The 22,182-nt window shown below is 39.4% G+C and overlaps 10 protein-coding genes and 1 non-coding gene across 11 annotated transcripts; 6 read left to right on the forward strand and 5 right to left on the reverse strand.

Annotated features, from left to right (window-relative positions):
- Positions 1–1,620: 1,620 nt before the first annotated feature.
- TWF1 (uncharacterized protein) lies at positions 1,621–2,649 on the reverse strand (the record flags this gene model as incomplete). The annotated part of the gene is made up of 1 exon (XM_043192236.1): positions 1,621–2,649. The coding sequence occupies one exon, from the start codon at positions 2,647–2,649 to the stop codon at positions 1,621–1,623; it is 1,029 nt and encodes a 342-aa protein (XP_043048208.1).
- Positions 2,650–2,885: 236 nt separating this feature from the next.
- Positions 2,886–3,881, forward strand: KQ657_001439 (uncharacterized protein; the record flags this gene model as incomplete). The annotated part of the gene is made up of 1 exon (XM_043192237.1): positions 2,886–3,881. One exon carries the CDS (start codon positions 2,886–2,888, stop codon positions 3,879–3,881), a length of 996 nt encoding a protein of 331 aa, XP_043048209.1.
- A 211-nt stretch (positions 3,882–4,092) lies between these two features.
- KQ657_001440 (uncharacterized protein) lies at positions 4,093–4,692 on the forward strand (the record flags this gene model as incomplete). The annotated part of the gene is made up of 1 exon (XM_043192238.1): positions 4,093–4,692. The coding sequence occupies one exon, from the start codon at positions 4,093–4,095 to the stop codon at positions 4,690–4,692; it is 600 nt and encodes a 199-aa protein (XP_043048210.1).
- Positions 4,693–4,766: 74 nt separating this feature from the next.
- KQ657_001441 (uncharacterized protein) lies at positions 4,767–7,043 on the reverse strand (the record flags this gene model as incomplete). Its single annotated transcript, XM_043192239.1, has 1 exon — positions 4,767–7,043. One exon carries the CDS (start codon positions 7,041–7,043, stop codon positions 4,767–4,769), a length of 2,277 nt encoding a protein of 758 aa, XP_043048211.1.
- Positions 7,044–7,760: 717 nt separating this feature from the next.
- Positions 7,761–8,693, reverse strand: LSP1 (lipid-binding protein; the record flags this gene model as incomplete). Its single annotated transcript, XM_043192240.1, has 1 exon — positions 7,761–8,693. The coding sequence occupies one exon, from the start codon at positions 8,691–8,693 to the stop codon at positions 7,761–7,763; it is 933 nt and encodes a 310-aa protein (XP_043048212.1).
- Positions 8,694–10,477: 1,784 nt separating this feature from the next.
- Positions 10,478–11,131, forward strand: KQ657_001443 (Mpv17/PMP22 family protein; the record flags this gene model as incomplete). Its single annotated transcript, XM_043192241.1, has 1 exon — positions 10,478–11,131. The coding sequence occupies one exon, from the start codon at positions 10,478–10,480 to the stop codon at positions 11,129–11,131; it is 654 nt and encodes a 217-aa protein (XP_043048213.1).
- A 147-nt stretch (positions 11,132–11,278) lies between these two features.
- SYM1 (Mpv17/PMP22 family protein) lies at positions 11,279–11,806 on the forward strand (the record flags this gene model as incomplete). Its single annotated transcript, XM_043192242.1, has 1 exon — positions 11,279–11,806. One exon carries the CDS (start codon positions 11,279–11,281, stop codon positions 11,804–11,806), a length of 528 nt encoding a protein of 175 aa, XP_043048214.1.
- Positions 11,807–12,945: 1,139 nt separating this feature from the next.
- RTS1 (protein phosphatase 2A regulatory subunit) lies at positions 12,946–15,564 on the forward strand (the record flags this gene model as incomplete). The annotated part of the gene is made up of 1 exon (XM_043192243.1): positions 12,946–15,564. The coding sequence occupies one exon, from the start codon at positions 12,946–12,948 to the stop codon at positions 15,562–15,564; it is 2,619 nt and encodes an 872-aa protein (XP_043048215.1).
- A 370-nt stretch (positions 15,565–15,934) lies between these two features.
- On the forward strand, positions 15,935–16,025 carry KQ657_001446. Its single transcript has one exon. It is a non-coding gene; the product is annotated as a tRNA-Tyr (tRNA).
- Positions 16,026–16,092: 67 nt separating this feature from the next.
- On the reverse strand, positions 16,093–16,788 carry KQ657_001447 (gamma-glutamylcyclotransferase; the record flags this gene model as incomplete). Its single annotated transcript, XM_043192244.1, has 1 exon — positions 16,093–16,788. The coding sequence occupies one exon, from the start codon at positions 16,786–16,788 to the stop codon at positions 16,093–16,095; it is 696 nt and encodes a 231-aa protein (XP_043048216.1).
- Positions 16,789–20,081: 3,293 nt separating this feature from the next.
- On the reverse strand, positions 20,082–21,017 carry KQ657_001448 (uncharacterized protein; the record flags this gene model as incomplete). Its single annotated transcript, XM_043192245.1, has 1 exon — positions 20,082–21,017. One exon carries the CDS (start codon positions 21,015–21,017, stop codon positions 20,082–20,084), a length of 936 nt encoding a protein of 311 aa, XP_043048217.1.
- Between the last annotated feature and the right edge of the window lie 1,165 nt (positions 21,018–22,182).

Here is a 22,182-nt window from a genome sequence, read left to right on the forward strand (position 1 = left end):
CATCAGCCACGCCGGCATACTAGGCATAGTTGAACGGTGCAATCATGTCTACCACGGACAGTGTATTTCCAGTTGGGCCAAACATTCCAACACTTGTCCCACATGCCGCCGCAAGTTTCATCGACTTCAATTCACAGAGAAGGGCACCAATAAGTCCCTTGGCAATGCAAGAGTCCAAGACAAGTTATTGGAGAATGCAGCTATTAATGATATACCCTCCGAATTCATAATACCTCGAGATCAAGTCCGTACCACACACTCTGATATCCCTAATGGTGCCAGTACCAACAATCTTATTATTATTAATGGTGGTGGTAGTGGCAGTGCTGGCACTGCTGCCGAGGCGTACCCCAGTATCTGCTGTATCTGCAACCAGAACGTTGAAGGAGCGTACATTATTGGTTGCTATAGTTGTTATCAGAGTTTCCATGTAGGCTGTTTAGGTTTGCACATGGCAGGAGCCACTCTGGTTTGTCCTATATGTGATGTTGAACAGTCCTTTGTCAGTGAAACGGTAGACAGAAGTTCAAGTTCAAGTTTAGGTTCAAGGCCAAGATCAAGAAGACTACCATCGAATGAAATGGTGCTGTCTAACAGTAGGAGAAACATTCGCTCCATAGATTCCCAAAGATTCGTCTCTCTATTGAACCCGTCGGTAAGAGTAACTGAAGAAGACGACGAAGCTGTTGTGCGCCGGCTGCTGCTGCTGCTGAGAAGACAAGGATCACGACGTGGTTTGGTTATCCATAACGAGAACAACGAACTTGATGATGACTTTCTTTATGGCTCAGGCTCAGGCTCAAACCAATCATCTCCAGAAACGTACCCCCAATCTTCACGACCGGTACTCAACGGAGGTGTTCTTCTACGCAAGGAGTTAAGGATACAAGAGCAGTTGAGTGAGGAAGAAGTCAGATCATGGCAGGCGCTTGATGAAATAAAGCAGAAGGAACATGTATTGGGGACGCAGGCCGTCTCTAACAGAAGTACTACCACTACCATTAACTCCACTACTAACACCGCGAGTGCTATAATTAATGAATCCCCACGAAGGAAGCGAAGAAGAAGAAGAGTGGTGGGGCCACCACTACGAGATACAGGCGGAGATAGCACTAGTGGAGATAGTGCTGGAGAGACTCGAATTTCAAGTCTAATCAACCAGATAAAACACTCAAACAATACCCCAAGACGTTCCATTTATTTTGATCACCACAACTCCAACACTGGCCCGGCCAGAAGCCCATTATCAAGTTCTTCAAGTGCCCAGCACCTGCCTATTCATCTGCCATCGTCAGAAGGTCAATTTGAATTGACGTTGGAACAGAAACAAATGGTTCAAAAACATATCCGGAATGCTCTACGGACCATTTATATACCCAATGGAGACCCGAACGAATACCACTATCCGATATTGAAGTCTGAGACAGAATACATTGAGGTGAATAAGACGGCTTCAAGAAGAATATATCGGCACATTGTTGAAGAATACGAACCGGTGAAACAGCTATTTGAAGTTGGAGATGATCATAGACTCCAACGTATAGTTGATGAGTTTGTTAATCGTGAGTTAAGAGCACGCTAGGAGAGATACACTATACGAAGCATTATATATATTCATGGTTATCTCCGACGAGGACCTTTTGGCTTGGAGAATTTGAGTCTTGAATCCGGAGTTGATCTTCCAGAAGCAGGTTCAGATTCGGGGGTTGATACACCTGAGAACTCACTTAGTTCCAACTCATCAAGATCACCAACTTCAAAGGACTTTATAAAGTGTAAGCCATGTTTGGACTTTAAGTGGTTCAAAAGATCTTGTTTGAAGGAAGCATACAACATTCTATCTTTCACTTTGGAACCCAGAGGACAAGCGTATATGAACATCGGGCCGCCGGACAGATAGTTGTAGACTGCATAAATTGGGGTTGGAGAGGCCGATTGTAACGTTGGAATAATTGAATCGACAGCGACGTTCTTGTTCACCAGATTCAATTGGATCTTCTTATCAGTATCATTTATACCAAAGGAGATCAAAGTAGACTGGCTCCATTGGTCAATCGAGTCGGTCAAGTCGGAGTCAAAGGCATATAACAATCCATCAGAGTTACTATGAGTATTGCTATTCGTATGCATTGAAGTCAATTCTCTCTTATAGTAGTTTTGAGTAAGTCCTGTTGCTTGCAAGGCATTAATGGCATCATTGAGTTTCTCTTCCTCGGTAAGAGGTTGTGGGTCCAAGTGCAGATTACGGGCGCTCTTATAGTACTCATAGGTCAATTCCTCCAACTCTGTCCAAGCATAAGATTCAAGCAGCCCCAGTCCTAACTCAGAGATAAGGGCGTTCTTGGAGGACGCATAAAGCATCTTTTGACGAATAGGAGCATCATCAGGAATGAAGCTTATCAAGATGTTAAGCGGCTCCGAAGGAATAAGAATGTATTTTGGTTGAGGATAAATGGACTTGATATATTTATGGATTGAATCGAAATGTCCGCTCAACGATGAAGATGACGTACATGATGATGAACTGAATGCTGGATCTACTTCAATCTCTGTTTGATTGGATGAAATGGTAATGACGATCGGAGCTGGGAGGTTCCGAGTAGCCTCCAAAAGAGGCTTGGAAACAGTGATACCCGATTGCGCAGACATAAGATAGTATAGTGATGAAGTAATGTAGTTTATAGTACATACATTCTACATTCTGCTGGAGTGTGCTTTATACCGATTATCTTTGTGTCATCCAGCATATGCCGCCATTAGCCGGTGCGACTTGTGCTAAGTTCGATCCGGCACCGGGACCGAAATCACAGGACAAAAGCAAAAGATAACATGAACCGATCTGGTACGCTTACTGTACTGACGTATACTACTGTGCCGGGACTGACATGAACATATTCAGATGGACTTCTCCTTCTATACCTCAATGGAACGGTAAAGATTCCATGGACTTACAAATCAAACTGCTTTCGTACATCTTCACCAGACTACGAATCAACAAGCTTTCAGCCTTTCCCACCAGTTCCGGGTCTCTCAAATACCTAGACCTGACTACTATAAGTGACTCCAAAGAAGACCAAAAATACGGGTTAAATACGTTCTTGGAATTGCTCCTCAATGATGAGTATCGAGTACTTGTTGATTTCATTAAGAATAAGTTTAGAGCTTTTTGCATTCTACTTGATGATTTAGGTGGTGATAATAATACGATAACCTATTTGGTTGATCAGAAGAATAGGCCCATGAAAGATTTCAGATTCATATATCTAACCACAAGGGATACCACCGTTGAACAAATAGCTTCGACGTTAGCGTCTTCGGATATTTACTGTGAACATCGAGTGCCAATGAAAGCCCGGTATCAACATGCATTGAATCTGATCGTTGCAATCATTGCTAAACAAGCGACAGGAAACATGATTACTGTTACCACTCAAGAGGCAACGGCTATCATACGACTATATTTGGAGACTATGGCATTCAATGTTCAATTGAACAGGATATACGATGAAACAATAAAGAAACAACTCATATCAACACCTGTCACTATACCATCGTCCTCAACTCCTCCAACTTCCCCTCGAAAGCCTGTTTCCAATAATGACTCCAGTCCTACCAAACGGCCTACATTAAAGTCTAAACCATCTATTCCGAGATTCCAATTGGACACTTTATACAAGCCTCAACTTCCTACGCCTACTTCACCTGTTAAGGCCAGTGCATACTTGATTCATTCTCCTTCAAGAGCAAAATCCCCTACTCGACTGGATACAAGTTCGTCTTCGGCTGAGAATAAAGACATTCGAATATACGAAAAATGTCGTCAGGCAGTTCAAGCCCGTATAGATTCAGAAAGATTGAAGGTGGGGTCACGTGATGCATAGAGTGGGTGTACTTATTTAACATTAATGTATTAATAATGTGTCTTATTAATGTGTCGTATTAATGTGTCGTATTAATGTCTGTAGTAATGAAATTGTCTGTTTTTTTTTATCTCCACATATAACTCTTATCTCCACCAGATTCGCATGAAAATCAAACCCACATCAACCCCATTGCACTGACTCCATTCATCTTAGTCTCGTACCACATCCAATGTCTTCCGTACTTTCCCTCTACAGATTTCGGATTCTCAGATCGTACCTGAAATCAGCTAAACATGCTGCCACCTTATTCGGAGGCGGGGCTCGACCAACGTACAAACAAGAAGACTTCACTCCACCAACTAAGCAAGCAGTAACCAACCCCGTGGATATCTTGAAGAGAAACGATGTGCTTGCATTCAGTGCCAAACCTGTCAACTACATCGAGACAGTGTCAGACAGAGGCTTCCACTTGAGCAACCAGGTGTTGATAGAACTGACGGAGGGTAACATCACCGGATGCATGCTCATCGGGAAGGAAACGTTTGAGGTGGACTTTAGTAATAACGGAGTGGAAATTGACGGAATTAACGTGACTTTTGATCAAAGCATAATGCAAGTGTTTGATAAAATCCACCCTAAACCCGAAATCTTATGTATTGGTTTGGGCAACAAATCAAGACGTTTGGCTCAAAGTAATAGAGACACATTGAGTCAATTGGGTATTCAAATCGAAACAGGTCAAACAAGAACAGCTGCAAGACTCTTTGATTTGTTAAGTACAGAGAGACCAGGTGTAATAGGTGCTTTAATGTTACCACCGAACGTATGAACTAAGTATATAATGAAATCAAGACATATAAATAATAAGCACCGTCATTAATATATAAATAAAAATAGAATGGTTCAGTCCCATTTCTGGGGGGAGTAATTGGGATAATTCATAATATGGGAATGCTGAGGTGTGCTCATGATCATACTGCCATTCATATTGGTTGTTTCCAACGTATGCATTCCCTGCTGTAGTTGAGGGTGTGAAGTTTGGTGATGAGCATTCTTGGGTGGTGGCATGACTGCCTGTTCCATAGTAGAGTGATGTAATGGTAAATGCTGTTGGTACATAAATTGTTGATGTTGCTGCTGTTGCTGCTGTTGCTGCTGCAGTTGTTGTTGAATATACTTCAGTGTATTGGGTGATGCAGTAAGGAAATTTCCCAGTGGTTGAACAGAATTGGAATGATATCCAATAGAAGAAACCAAACTATTCATATCAAACGACGTATGGTCAGTTATATTAAGGTTAGAAGTATTGGCATTGGAAAGAATACTAATCTCTTTGGAAGTATTAATTGATTGGTCGGCATTTTGGACCATCAGATTATTACTGTTGGGATGAAGTATGGCATGAGACATTGAAGGTGATAAATGTGATAAGTATCCTGGATTCTGAGATTGCATCATCATCAGTGATCCTTGATGAGGAAATGTTCCTTGATTTAATGATTTTTTGGTCTTTTTCTTTTCATTCTTCTTCCCAGATGGTGATAATGATGTTCTATATCCATTGGGATTCATTGATGAATTTGATGTATTAGAATTGGAACTCTTCTTGCTATTATTGTTAATATTATTAGTAGTCCCAATATGTGGAGGGTTCTTGGAATTCATTAATGTATGAACATCAGTGAAAATGATTTGAAACTTGTTAACTCCACCTTTACGTTTTTGTTTATTATTGTTTATGGGAGCCTTCTTCTTGCTTTCTTGGAATACTCCCATCATAGGAATGCCAATGTCATCTTCAATCTTTATTCTTGTTGGGGACTGTCGACGATTTCCAGGTGAAGCAGAAACGTTCAAATTGGTAGTGGAAGTGGTAGACTTAGCCTTTTGCAAGGGAGTAGAAGAGAAACCAGTTGGTGATGTTTTGGCACTTGAATTAACAACAATTGTGGAAGGTGATGAAAGTGGTATAGTAGTTTTCCCTTTGGGTGTTTGGAAATTATTGATTGCCAGATTATGAGCATTACCTGCCATTACAACTGTGACCCCCGTTGAATTCTTGGGAGTTCTTGCAACTCGACTCTTGGGAATATACTTCTTACTTGGTGTTTGAAGGAATGAATTGTTCTTCTCGTAATCATCGTCTTCATCATCAACATTGTCTTTATCATCATCATCATCATCAGCATCATCAGCATCATCAGCATCATCATCAGCATCATCAGCATCATCATTATTATCTTCATCATTGTGATCTTCGTCATCATTTTCATCGTTACCGTGATCTTTATCTTTAAGTGTGGACTTGTCCTTTATTGGAAGAATGTTCTCTTTGTTTTCACCTTCCTTCAAGTTGCTAAGCAATTTGTGAGCTTGTCTTGGAGGTGTGTCAACCTGAGAAATGGATCTTTTTTGCTTATTCATGACTTCCTTAGAATTAGCCTTACTACGGGATAATTCTACCATAGGAGCTCGACTCTTCTTAGAATTGGAAAAGTCAAGCAATTTGGCAACTGAATTGGGGATCAGGTTTGTACCAATTCTAAATTTAGAAGGAGTAATGCTTTCCGATTGGTCTCTGAAAGGAGTTGAAATAATTACCTGTGATCCGTTTGGACCTGAATGTGATCCATTTTGATCAGCAATAGGAGAATCCATGAAAAAGTCAACTAACTGGTACGATTTATCTTGGAAAGGTGTTACACCTAAAGAACCCGCATGACTCACTGAATTTGAATATTGCAATTGTAATTGAAGTTGTTGTTGATTATATTGGTTAAGAAATGGAGTCAATGATAAATCCACCATTTCTCCAGGATTCTGATATTGTCCCCCCATTGACCCGAGGAAATGGGTACTGGCAGATGTCCCTGTTGCCGCAGCAGCAGCCACCTGATTCAACCCTCCAGGGGCCGCAGGTGTGTTACCAATCGTTGTGGTCAAATTCATTCCTACACTATTGCCAAATCTATTGGGGGTGATGTTCAAATTGGGGTATTGGTCGATTGTCTTAGACATGACCGGTGTCCAGCCTGGAAATGGCGTACCAGTGGCACTAGGCATGAATTTACCCAACGGAGGGTTATTGGAAGCGTTTGTCAGACCCACATCTTGGTCCTTAGGTACAAATAGTTGTGGATCCAACCTTGAAGGTGAAGACAGCAAGAAGTTATGGGCCATCGTTAAACAACAAAGCAGAGAAAGCAGATTAAAAAGGAAGGGATCGAAACTATCACGAGATTCTATCTGGGATGTTTTTTTTTCGTACTTTATTTAGACCGGATATGAGATGTTGTTTTTTGATGATGGTATTGCTATGTGATGTTGGCTTGATTTGATTCAGTGGATGTATCGGCTTCAATTGGGTGCTTTTTGTTCGGGAAAAAAAAGAGTCAAAACTAGTGACACTAATAGAAGCAATGGAAACACTCAAGTATCGAATATTCCCCTGCAAGAGATGCTTATATCGTTGGTGTTTGTTAACAAATAATGTGGTGATGTTTTAATCACCTTTAAGTTTTATGTTTACTTTGTTGCGTTTCATGTGAAGGAGAGTCGTGCGCCAACAAAAACCTAAAGCGTGTTTTTGTGGCATGGAAGAAGGGTTAACCTAACTTACTTTTACCAACACTTTACAAAGTGACGAGCCCCGTACACCAACAATTAGTGATCAAGATCATGTATAATAAACATACATACAAACAATACAGTTAGAAGTGAAAAAGAAGGCTTGTAGAAATAACAAGCTTTTGCACCAAGACAAGAGCAAGCATGGCATTTCTTATCTTATCTTATCTTGATATGATAATCCATACCCTCTTTTGCTGATGAAAGAAAACACATATAAAAACAAAAAAAGACAATCAGACTGAACTGAACTGGCCTAGCCTAGCCCATTTAAGCGGTTTGCTTGTTTTCTTCTTCCCATTGTTGTTCGGTGGTGTGCAAGTGTTCAGTTTCTTCAGCCAAATCAGCAACGTCATCATCGTACTCTTCTTCGTGACCAGCTAAAGACAAAGTAGGTCTGACAGCAGCAGAGTCAAAGGTCCATGAAGCCAAAGCATTTTCACAGTCAATGATGATTTGTTTGGATGCTTCGTAACCATCGTAAGCAGGTCTGGTTTCACCAGGAGTAACAGGAGATTCATCCAACAATTCCAAAAGAGCCTTACCGTAACCAGCAATTAAGGCAATCTTTTCAGCGTGTTCTCTAACAGAGTCAAATTGATAGTTGAAAGCAGTCTTCAACTTTTCTCTAGTAATGTTAGACAATTGAGCTTCAGCAACCAAGGACTCAGCTTCAGCTCTAACCAATTCTTGTTCCAAAACGTTAATCTTTGGAGATTGAGGATCCTTGTACTTGAGGTAAGCAATTTGATCAGTGATTTTTTGCTTACGTTCTCTGGATGGTTGAACACTACCTTCAATATCTCTGATGGACTTGATGGTAATTCTGTATTGATCATACTTGTCAATGAATTGATCTTCCAATTCACCAACTTCATACACTAAAACACCCAACTTATCAGTGATATCAGAGATATCATCATCGTTGGATTCACCCCACACACTCAATTGCTTAGCAACGTCTTTACGTTCACGAGCAGTGATTTCAATGGAACGCATCAAATTCTTCTCCATTTTGATCAATTGAGCCAACTTACGGGCCAATTCTGGTCCCATAGCACCAGCAGCAGATTTACGGAATGAATGGGAAAGAGATCCCTTACCGAAAAACTTTGACTTGGTTGAGGATGTTGGAGGTGGAGGTGATTGCAATTGAGCAGCCGTTGGGGCTCTCTGAGATCTCAATGAGTATGTTCTGTGCATGGTTGGGTTCGTTCTACTAGAAAAGATAATAAATTTACTATCGCGTCGACGTCTTTTTCAGTGGGGAAATTCCTTGCTATTTATACTCGCAATTTTCTCGACAAAACTCAGGAGGTATATACAGAAGCAGACGAGAGGGAAATTACAGGAAATAAATCTCACAGAGTTCAGTCTTTAATTACTGGAATGTGACCTTAATGAGATTAGATTAATCCCATGATTATTCCTGCTACTTTTCATATCATCATTTTGAAACAGTCACGGAACACAATTGACTCAATTAGTACCCCTAAGACTAGTATTACCGAGACTACTACTACTATTGCAGTTAATATTGTAGTTGTTTACATTCAATTGCAAGCACCTGGGGTCACGGAACTCAGCGAGATCCCCATGTTGCTATGTAGATGATTTGACTACCTTTATTGTCTCTTGATAGTCGATAGAAGAACACATTTCCCTTCAATACTGCACACTGGTGTCGAGTACTGTCCCCTCAACATGTCATTCACCCGGCTGCAATTGTGACAAGGAAACTCTATTATATTCTTTGCAATTCGGTATCTATTACAATCTGTCGACAACGTTCATGCTTATGTGTGTATAGTGAGCCAGCTTTGTACGGCCACCCAATGGTGTTTTCTTCTTGAACATGTAGCCGTACTGGGCATTCAACGCATTATCTCATTCGCCGAAAAATCTGGAATTCCAGATGGACGTCATAAGGCTGTGCCACTCCAGAAGGTAGGCGATTACATTATACTATACTATAAAGCTTTAAGAAAATTGTGGTACTTGTTGTTGTGAATCATTTTACTGACAAGATGTACATGTTTATCAAGCAGTAGTTAGCTATCCTTTTACGTGATTGTGTTGCTATATGTCTTACCTTGAAGATAAATAGTGGGCTGGCTTTCTAAAAAGGGCGTAAAAAAGGCGCAAGAGTACCGTGCTTAACTACAGAGTAAACATGGTAGCGCGGACATCTTTACCTAAAGTGAGAAGGTATAGCGATTAGCAGATCAAATGTGTGTTATAACTAGTTGAAACGGGTTGAAACCTTTCTGTAATATTGGGTACTTGCAGATTTCTAATTGATGTCGGCTAGTGGATCATCTTTTTATAACCTCTTGAAATCAATCACACCTTTCAACCCCAATACTTGTATTGTTATGAACAATAATTCAGGATCCATTACACTTCCCAATTCTAAATGTAATTTTCAACCATGCCTTATCTCCACCTTCCATGCATAAACTGCATTCGTGTATGCACAAAATGCTACTTCCAGTGATGCATTAAAATACACATCACCTTTCTTGATGTACAAATGACTATATATACATATACAGTAAGTATACAGCGATTTTTCAGATTGTGTTCTCAAACTGTTGCATTCAATAAGGTTGTTTTCAGTCTTGTGTTCCTTTTTTCTCCTTACTCAATTTTATCCACCCATACTACCCGCTATACGTTTTCAACGCGACTACTATCCATTTTTGATTTTCCGCGAGCAGTACTCCAGTGTATATGTCGCCGTCTCCTGCCATTTACAGCATTAACGGCACGCGACCTCCACCCAAATTTTTCACTAAGTAGATACTATCAAAAGATGAGACAATCTATACTTAAGCACTCCACTAAGTGTTCGTTCTTTGAGTATTCATCCAACTCAACTCCACTCCATTCCAAATAGGTCCTAAAGTTGGAACACATCACCACATATGCCTTCGCTTTTTCATAAGTATAATAAGCTCTTACTTAATCACCCCTTTAAGGCCAACATGGTGACTACTGGGGTGCTCTTCGCTACTGGAGACATCTTGGCACAAGCGATGTTTCCTCATGTTGATCACCTAGATAATGATAATCCTGAAGAGCATAAGGATACGTCCTTATGGACAACATTTCATTATCCTCGTACCCTTCGGGCAATGATCTACGGATCATTTTTTTTTGCTCCCATTAGTGTTATGTGGCAGACAAGAAAGTTACCACTGATTAAAAACCCTTTTATTCATAGGTATAGACAAATATGGCCACATTCCAAAATCCATTTTTATGATTCAACTTGGAGGTTGTCAATCGATCAATTATTCATGCCAAGTTTGGTATGGATTCCTCTCTATAATACCGTTATGACAGTACTTGCATTACATGACAACCCATTACATTTGGCTAAAGAGAAGTTGGAAAATAACTGGTGGCGTGTATTAAAGGCCAGTTGGACTGTTTGGCCAGCGTTCCAATTTGCCAACTTGATGTGGACTCCTGTTCATTTACGTATCGTGGCTGCCAACTTATGGAGTGTCGGTTGGAACTGCTTCCTTAGTTTTGTTCACAACACCAAAGGTCATGGTAAAGGCAGTGGTAAGAAGTTGGAAGAATTGGTTGATATCGAAACTGATGATGAAGAGCAAACTATGGTTTATTCATGAACATTGCCAATCTCTTACCCGCACATTATGAAATTTCCCCACTTGAGATTTTCAACATGACTCGAGCCTTAGATGATGAAGCAATAAAGCAATACTTAACACGGACTGATAATCAGCCACTGATAGTCACGGACTGACGCAACCAACATGTATGGAAGATTAATCAAGAAGCACCCTGTGGCTATCAATTGCTTGACAGCAATGGGACTTTTTTCGTCTGGTGATGCGATTGCACAGTTGGGGATCGAACATAAATCTGAATGGGACATGAGTCGTACAGCCAAAGCAGCTACTTATGGTATCATATGGGCACCCATAGGTGATAGATGGTACAAGATTCTTGGACGTATAGGCGGAGGGAAAAGTGGGATTGTGCCTACGTTAAAGAAGGTGGCCATAGATCAATTAGTTTTCGCTCCTACCGTTGGTATACCATTATACTTCACAGCGATGGGGGTACTAAATGGGAAGCTGGTGTCGGAAATTCAATTGCAGTTAAAAACAAAATGGCGTGACACGTTATATTCCAATTGGATGATATGGCCGTGGACTCAAATGGCCAACTTTTATATTGTTCCAGTTCATTATCAGTTGGGTGCCAGTAGTGTTGTTGGATTAGGGTGGAACTCGTATCTTAGCTGGAAGAATTACCAGAGCATTTCGAAGAAAGGTTAAATAGTAGAATGTGTAACAATAGCATAGATTATTATAGAATACAATACAACAGTATAGCACCATATTGAGAGAACACCCGTACAGTACAAAAGGGTATAAGTGCATTTCTACTACAGAAGCAACATTTGACAAGATTGACCCCAACGGGAAGAAGAGACGTATAATTACTGGAGTGGAATCAATGGAGTCAATGGAGGGCATAACGTAGTAGGACATAGCGTAGCGCCGTATAACATTATCGTTTAGTGTACACTATACAATTTTCTATGCTATAGCACTGACAGCTTCGTCAAGAGTTGTTATCTACAGTATAAGAAAACAGCAATTTTTTTTTTCAATTGCAAAGCGTTACATAAATGAATATGATACTGTTTCAATTTTTTTGAATGGTTTGATGCTTCTGAAATGGTCATTACAACTAAACATTAGCCTCCGTACAGAAATCCTAGTCCATTGAAAAAGATTCTTTCAACGTGACACGCATCATAATAGTACATTTGTAGGGAGAAGACGAATAGTAAACTTAATAGTATCAACCAATTACTTCTACTGCTGCTACTACCATTACTACTATTTTGTTTAACTCCGTCCAATTTCACTAGTTAAGTAAAACAGGCTAAATCTCGTCTCCACAAGCAGGAAAATACCCCTGGAGGTATAAATGATACGGTCGTGTCCCTACGCTAAAAGCTCAACATCAAATAAATTTCGAAAACACCCCGGCTGCTGAAAACAGCCAATACAGTGGAGTATATAACCAAAGTTTCAGGTAACGGTTGAGGACATAGAGATCGTTAGAGGGAAACGAAATAATTACCAGCTAATACCATTGCAATACCACGTGATTGCACACACAGTAGTGTTTTGTTTTGTTTTGTTTTGTTCTGTTCAATCTGCTTGTCAAAAGGTCCATAAGACACCCCTCTAGAAACAAATAAAGTCAAAGGCGATAATATTATTACTGCTACTCTTATTATTATAAATCACTTCAACCAAACAAATTCGAGTTGAGTCTCCAGCTTGTGTGCATCATTCAGAGTAGAAGAACGATTGATCGTCTGGTGTCCCACTCTCCTTAATTGATTTGTTTCATAGAACATTACTTTGATATCTTCCTTTCCAATTGATACGTTGCTAAGATGATGAAAGGATTTAAAAACAGGCTCACGAGGAAAAGTAGTAGTAGCTCCACATCCAAAAAGAGTGATAAACGTGAAAAGGAGTCGTCCTCTTCTGCTTCACCATCGCTGTCTTCCGGAAAGGAGTCATCCAAAAAATCAGATTCCTCAACTACCTCCAATAGTCCACTGGGAAGGAAGGATAATTCATTGAAGCTGGCCTTTTCACCCCGCTCGAACTCCGCTAGTCCCTTGTCAGTTAAATCTGGAGCTTCTTCTGGTTCTTCTTCACAATCACAACCACAACCTTCCCAACTGCAATCAGCTCAAACTACTACTACTACAGATTCTGCGGCTGGTAATGGTTCTGGCTCTTCATCAACCAAAACATCTACAGGATCAAATTTAGCTACCATCTCAGCACCTGAAGATGATATACAGAAGCAGAAAGCTGTAAGTCAATTTGCTGCTGCAGATGATTCAATGATCATAGATAGCACAGCTGGGGAAACTCCAACGTCACCTAAGATATCTATAAATGACTCTACTTCAAATTCAACCACATCGATCGGAGGAGGCCCATCACCACCAGCACCATCATCATCATCATCTCAGGGTTCTGTTAATCCAATGATGTCTGCATCTGGATCCATAGCTCCCTCTCCAATCACTCCTACGCCATCTTCTCCAATAACTACTACCACTATAGCGTCAGCTACCGGGATTGGGGGTGGAACTTCAAACTCCAGTAACTCTCAGGGTCCTTCATCTCCCGGAAGGGGGATTGGATCTTCTAGTACTGACACAACTATGGGTGATAGCGGACTCTTTGATCATATCAGAGTAAGCCACTCACTGCAACAATACCATCATCCTTTAAACCCCAACATTTCATCACCTAACAGAGATTCGCTCGATATTGATTTGATTGTTAGTCCAAAAAGACACAGTTCTTCTAGGTTTGAGCCTGTTACAAGTGATAAATATCAGGAGATTGTGAAATTACCAAACTTTGATGAAGTGATGCCTGAGGAGCAAATTGCCCTTTTTATACAAAAGATTGACCAATGTAACATTATGTTTGACTTTGGTGATCCCACATACGACATTCGTGGTAAAGAAATCAAACGTATTACCTTACAAGAATTGATATATTTCATTCTGAACAACAGATTCACTTATACTGATGAAATGTACAAACATGTGGTTTTGATGTTTAAGAACAATTTATTCAGACCAATTCCTCCTCCAGTAAATCCTGTTGGTGATCTTTTTGACCCTGATGAAGATGAGCCAGTTAGCGAATTGGCTTGGCCACATATGCAAGCAATCTATGAATTCTTTTTGAGATTCATTGAATCTCCTGACTTCCAGCATCAAATTGCCAAGCAGTATATTGATCATGAATTCATTTTAAGAATCTTAGAATTGTTTGATAGCGAGGACCCTCGTGAAAGAGATTGCTTAAAAACAACGTTACATCGGATCTATGGTAAATTTTTAAGTTTACGTAGTTTTATCAGAAAGCTGATTAACAATGTGTTTTTGCAATTTGTTTATGAAACCGAACGATTTAATGGTATTGGTGAATTGTTGGAGATATTGGGATCCATTATTAATGGGTTTGCCTTACCTTTGAAAGAAGAACATAAGGTGTTTCTTGTTCGAGTGTTATTACCATTGCATAAAGTTAAATCTTTATCATTGTATCACCCACAGTTGGCTTACTGTATTGTACAGTTTTTGGAAAAAGATCCTTCTTTAACAGAGGATGTCATTATGGGCTTATTGCGGTATTGGCCCAAGATCAATAGTCCTAAAGAGGTTATGTTCCTTAATGAAATTGAAGACATATTTGAAGTTATGGAACCAAATGAATTCCTCAAGATTCAAATCCCACTCTTTGCTCAATTATCAAAATGTATTGCATCTCCGCACTTTCAAGTTAGTGAAAAAGTACTTAGTTATTGGTCAAATGAATACTTTTTGACTCTTATAACTGAAAATGCAGAAGTGGTGTTACCAATTATTTTTGCAAGCTTATATGAATTGACTAATGCTACTCAACCAGGTATTGCTACTGGTGTATTACAACAGAAACTTTTGGATAATCCAGATGCACCAATTGATGCAAATGGTAATCTTGTTGATTCATCATTGATGCTCAATGACTTAAATGGTAGCAATGGAGTTAATTCCAATGGTACCTTGGGTCATCATGATATGAGCGAAGATGAATACTATGATAGTTTTGCCAATGCTCATGATCCTTCAGGTATGATGGGAGGTCCCAATGGTGGAGCAGATATGGATGATTTTGGTAATGGCATATTACCACATAATTCTGCAACCCTGAATTGGAATCGGTCTATACATTCACTAGCATTTGGCGCATTGAAAGTATTCATGGACCATAATCCGATTTTGTATGATCATTGCACGATGCTTTATCATCAAAGTTTAGAGGAACAAAAAGTCAGAGAAGCCTCTAGACGTGAAGGATGGAAGAGAATCGAAGAATATGTTAATGAGATTAGAGGGAAACAAAATTCAAATATATTATCTAATGAAGGTGTTACTGTTTCAGAATCCACGAACGCAACTGGAAGTGCTGAAGGTGAAGCAACAGTAACACCATAAACCAAAATTGACGACTGTATATATATATATATATATATAAGGTGGATGATACGATATGATATCTTGAATGTGCTGTCCATGACTTAAACTACTTTGATATTTGATAAGCGTATTTTGTATTATTCAGCCTCTATACTTTGTTTCTCTTGTATTTGTATGATAAAAGTTAAACGATTAATTTTAATCAACGTAAATACAGAATATAGACTTGAATAGACTTATAGACGCAGCGTTACGTTATTGAGTAAACCTTGTCTTCCATTGATGTATCATTGATACAAACCTATCAAGGCAATCATATCACGTGACAATTTGTGCTGGCGGACATCCGCGCAATTCATCTAGTTCACATACAAATTTATCATAGATCCTCCCGGTGGCCAAGCTGGTTAAGGCGCGAGACTGTAATGAGTATCCTCAAAGTAATCTTGAGATCGGGCGTTCGACTCGCCCCCGGGAGATTTTTTTAATTTGTTATTAACATGAAATGGAATGAATTATTCTATACTATTTAACAGTTCTAACTAATTACGACTCAACAATTCGAAGAAGTTCTTCCAAATATGTATCAGGATGAAACTGTCTCATCAGTTTTGTTAGTTCAATCAAGTACTCTATATTTTTACCGCTATCCCCCACACTAGTTCTTATAACCAGAGCAGTATCCATGATATTCTCTGGTCCAATATATGCTTCATTATCCAATGTTCCTAAATAGATCATTGAGGTCAAATACTTATGATTGGTTTTAGGGTGTACAGGCAATACAGACACTACATCTTCTTCCTCTTTAGAAGAACACTTATTATGCTCCGGAGAAATATGAAACTCGACTTGATGTGTGGAATATCCGTCTTGTTCTCGTATATCCAAATACTCCTTGACTTCCGCCACCTTTTCCGATGGAATGTAATAAGCAACACACCACACTTTTAAAGCATCATGAGGAATAGGCACTTCTTGTTCACTCAGGGGGATTTCATGGCCAATTAAATGATCTATGTATTCATTCCGTTTCTTTATGAGATCCTTATGAGACACTAATGTTACTACTCTACCAGGATTAGCAGGAGTACCACGATGATCTCGTGATTGCATGTAAAACCTTCTGATAAAGCCTGTAAGATACCCCTGTAACCTAAACGTGTAATGTGGCGGAGGCTTCCATATAAGTGAGCCGTATCCGAGAACCCACATCCCTTCTTTAGGAGTGTCAATAGTCATATTTGATTATGCGATTACCGTAAAGTCCGGCGAAGTCATTGTTGAAGTAGCCCTCTTGTTCTTCAACTTTTCAAGCTAGAATGTCCTAATACCAAAAGTGGGTAGTGACCAATGCTGACGTAAGCATTATATATTTGGGTAACGTTATTCTTTTATTTTTTTATTAATATGGAGTACTCGCTCGGTACATTCCTAAATATAAATGTATTCTAAACACATTCCTGGATCAATAACTTTAGTAATAAGGATTCCAATGGATTCTTGGATGTTTAAGATTTACGAGATCCACGTTGGAAGTTTCTAGTCAGAGTCCCAGGAAACCCCTAAAGATATAAATACCTATGAACAACAATTGAATCAGGAAGTTGGCGAACTATTTGAATATGCGCAAGAAAGAGAATATGCGGTAATGATTCAGAAGGCTGAGAAAGAGCCCAGATACTTCACAGGCAAAGAGGAGAAGCAAATCTGATTTACGAGATAAAATCACAGTACAAATATAATATGGTAATAATCACAATTATGACATCAATACTTCATCTCCCCCTCCCTTCTCTGATTCCATTGATTAAGCTAATTAACAATAGTAAGTTTTATATGATTGAATTGGAGGCTAATGGGATTATGTGTCACCAAGAGAAGAGATTTACAATATGCAGTCGAGGCAGCTGCCGCCCTAGGAAATCGGCCTGAGATTTTATTGCCGACAGCCCCTATTGCTAGGTGTAAAGGAGTAAACGAAAAAACCGGGCAATATGCAAAAACGACATACAAATAGAGATGAGGTTGATTTGATGTTGAAAGTTGAAATTAGTGCATCTGGAAATACATATGAAAAGTTATTGTAAGATGGAATGGTGACGTAAATGTAGTTGCTGTAGACGCATTATATTTCAACTCTAACCATAGTTCAACAATCAACGGACAACACAAGACAAGGCAAGACTGTTGAAGACTACTTGACATTAAGAATTAAATTAAATATGCGTGACCGTGACCAGAATATATATGTTATTGTTAAACCATGTGCCATGAGTTCAGTTCTTGGTTTGCTGTCGAAAAATTTAGATAATGTAGCCAAGTTATTAATTTGTTATGTTCAACGAGGCTTAATCCTTTGTCTCTCTTAGTGACTGTGGTTTGTACCCTCTGCAGCCGTAGATCGCAACTATCACTTACAGATGACTCTGTGATGGAAACTCGCATCCGATGGGCTTTTTTCACTTTCCTTTTTGGGACTGAGGCATAGAAGTCTGGATTCCGGTCCATTTTTGTGAGTTACTCTACAGACCTACAATATATACCGTACTTGGCGTATTGCTTTTAAACTGATATGTCCTGTTGCATACAATACAAATACAGACAAATTTATATACATATATATATGTATTTGAGCCTTCTCCTTATATTTGACGTACCATATTAATATTAGTATTGTTGTTGTTATTGTTATTGTTGACTGCGACCTCATTAATAGGGATATACAGGGGTCATCTGAAGCCCATAGTTAAAGGTCCTGAGAATCAAGTACATTCATAACATAACATAAGGTTTAGATCGTTTGAAGGTCAGCCGTGACAGACAGCAAGATCGTATACCAAGACATCTTGGTTGCTATATATATATATATATATATCAAATCTTGGACTCAAACCTCGATCCTGACTCATTAAACTCCCAGATGTACAATGGATATAGATAGGAAACGTCACACTTTCTCCAAGGTCTTACGAAGGCTTAAGCAGGCCAACTTGTCTCGAGTTAAAGTACGGATCCATAGATCACGACTCAAGCTAAAGCTTTATTCTCAAGATGGGTCAACAAGGGATGTTGTCACCTCACTACCTTTGAACCCACCTGAATATTCCATGGTAATATCAGATGAAAAATCCCAAACAGAATATGACGATGATGAACTGTTTGATGAATGTGATGACAAGGGTGTCTTAGGCAATATTACTACGGATGATACTACCACGGTTACTGTTGGGATTACCAGCACTCCTCCTACGTTATTAATACCAGCTTCCGATCCACGTCGAAGTTCAAGTCCAAGTCCAAGTTACACAGCTGCTTCAGTTGAATATGTTCCCGTCTACGGTGGAGCCAAAACCACTAGAGCGAACATTAACAGTAACAAGAATAATTACTATAATACTACTACTACTGCTGCCGCTGCTGCTGCTGGCTTTCATACGAGGAATAAAAGTGTTAGTCCAGTACGAGATAATGGCCGACCGCTAATATTATTCAAGTCGCAAGTTAATGTTCCCGTGCGAAAAAGTCATTCTCCGGAGCCACCCACTAGTGAACGGGTTACCAGCACTAGTGAGACAAACATAAAGGCTAGCGATAACAATAGTAAGTCACGTGTGTCGTCACGAACTATCAAATTGATGGTTCGTAATCATACGTTGGTGGTAAAACATGGGGTATGGTTTAGGAGGTTGCAGTACGGGGTTATTGTTTATTTATTCTATGTAATATTATTTGGTTAGATAATGGGTAAGTTGGGTTAAGCATCGTATGTTGTAAATCTTGATAATTGTGTGCGTACCATAAGCGAACACAATAGTGAATAAGAAGGTTTTCGAACGAGTAAAAAATATAGGGGTAATTTACTCTTGCTTTCACTCTTAACCATTCGTGACCTGATTAGTTATTCTGTTGCTCGTTTATGGTCTCTTAGGTCCCAATTTAGGTTAGGCAACTCGACCTCTTTCGATACGGAACTATCACATATACATAAACACATATGTACCATATATGACATGCATATACGGCTTATGTACCGAATTAATCAGCACATAGCCCTACCAATAACATGCCACGTTACCTTTCCCCATCACATAGCCCATCGATTGTTGTAACATCGACACTAAACCCCAACACCAAAGCCCGGTTCACTTGAGAAATCTGGGGTCGAGTCGTTCACAACCTACCACGACTTTCGGAGCAAAGCTAAGGCCGACGGTAATCTCCGCTGGCACGGAAATCGATCATGCAATGTTTATGTCCACCTCTAACTACTTTATTGTATATTGTTATCTCCTACTATAACCACTTTAACTTGTCGGCGTTTGCAGTCAACCACAACTGGGTAGTGATATAAACTGTTTGGCTTATTTACGTCCTGGCAAGGAAGCTAGCGCATGGCATACAAGCAAGATTATTGAAACCAATGATGATTATTCTACCATAATAAAACCCATGTGTATAAGAAACCTAGAAACCAATATAAATAATAAATAATAAATAAATAAATAATAAGAACAACATCGTAAGTCATGAAACTAAAACACGCTCTCTATTGTATAGATTGCATCAGTATGCCTGTGATGGTGGTGGTGTTGTTGGTGTGGGTGTGGGTGTCCAGCACTTTCCACCATTTGTTTCTTATTTCGAATTTCAACAGGCTCAATGTATGTAGAGTGGTGGTGGTGTTTGTGATTCATATTCTCATCATCTGATTCCAGATCTGAAGATGAAATTGATCTTGTTAATTCTGGTAACTCGGAAACAGATACAATATCTGCCAAGTCGATTTCTTCTGGTCCTTTTATATTTTCTTCTTCAAACTCCTCTTCTTGGACGCTTGATAATCCCACAACACTGTTGTTTCTACTTAATGGATATCTGTAAATCGAGGTGGGAACAGCAAACGATAATTCATCATCATCATCGTCGTCATCATCAGAATCACTGTAGTAGTAATCGTTTTCTTCATCAGAATCAGAATCAGCCAAATCAACTGAAAGCTCGTAAGAAGTAACAGCATGGCCAAGAGCTTCAACTTGATTGGAAGCACCTCTGTGTAAACTTTCGATATCTTCGTCTTCGTCTTCGTCGGAGTAATAGTAATCATCTTCACTATCACTGTCACTATCAGAAGCAACTTCATATTCAGTAACATGTGATTGATGGGTATAGTTAGGAGTGGATTTAGCCAAAGGGCTCAGGTGTTCAGGGGTAGAAGATTCTTTTTGAGGTAACAGAAATGATACACGACGAGGTGTAGAAGCAGCTGTCTTTCTATCTCTAGCACGCTTTTCTGTTTCCTTGGTGATGTGGTCCATAAGGTTATCAAACAAATTAGCTTGAACAACCAAGTTCCACAACAGCGACTTTGGGTTGGCGGCTTCCTTGGTCAACTTATTTTTAACCTTAGAAGCCAATATGTAAGTTTGGGCAAATGTGAGGTTTGATGCCTCAGCTTGTGAACCGTTCATTATAGTAGTGGTAGTAGCAATAATTAAAAAAGAAAATCAATTTAGTATTAGTGTGAAACTGAGTTGATAGAACAGCAATTGATTGTGATTAAGTAATTGATGTCTTGATTGAAGTAATTTAATGACTACAAAAGTATTATGTCTTGATAACTGTCAAGACTTTACGACTGCTTTTATATGTCCGCCACCCGTAAGTATGACTAAATCCATCCAGGTTGCAAATGCGTAGCAAACCACCTCAAGTACGGCTTATTGTTCCAGGAGTACGGAGAAAAATAATCGCACAAAACCTTTAAATCTCCGGCCCGATGAGTAATTGCATGAGTAATCACTTTAGGTGGTGGATGTATTTGTAAGATAATAGAGAAAAGTCCAGAATACAATAGTAATTAACACTTTATTAGCAATAGGAAACTTGAAAGAGTTTTTTTCCCTTGTTACTACTAATTACTACTGGGAGCCATGGTGTTAAAATGTGCACGATGATATTGATGGGATCCAATATTCCAATGTGTTAGAGTGATGATGAGTATGCAAACTTGATGCTATTCGTTGACCGATCGGTGCAACTGTCGTATCCGATAAAAATAATGTCTATTATAACTCGGATCCGCATCTAAATTCTGTCAGTCCTTGTTGTATGCATGCAATAGTTATACGGGTATACCTAAATTTCTCGGGTTCCCAGAACAAAAAAAAACACAACATCCGCATTTTTGTCGGGGGCAACAAATTTTCGGTCGGACACCTGGTGTGGTGACTTAGCTTCTTGAGCAATAACGGTTTACATTCGTTCTAGACAATGACCAACCAGTTCTATTGTCGGACAGACTAACGAATATTCGATCCATAACCTTCCGATTAACACTTGCAAGCCGTTGGATCCCACTCAAAAGATATCTTCTCAAGAGAATAACAAGATTACGGATTAATGCATTCCTATTTCTCTATCTACATGTGTGGTGGTTCATACTCTTGACAAAATAAGTTGTAACGCTCTACATTCACTTTCGTAAGCGTTGTTTTTTCCATCTGAAGCGGATACGGTGCTTACCTGTTTGAGAAATTATCTCCGACACATCTACGTTAACTCCTCCCACACACTGACCCCGACAAAGCAATTTTTGCTCAGTCACGCTAACCCATTATCTTTACTCATAGTAGC

This window comes from Scheffersomyces spartinae, assembly GCF_019049425.1.
Source record: "Scheffersomyces spartinae strain ARV_011 chromosome Unknown scaffold_16, whole genome shotgun sequence".
Classification (NCBI taxonomy): Eukaryota; Fungi; Ascomycota; class Pichiomycetes; order Serinales; family Debaryomycetaceae; genus Lizanozyma; species Lizanozyma spartinae.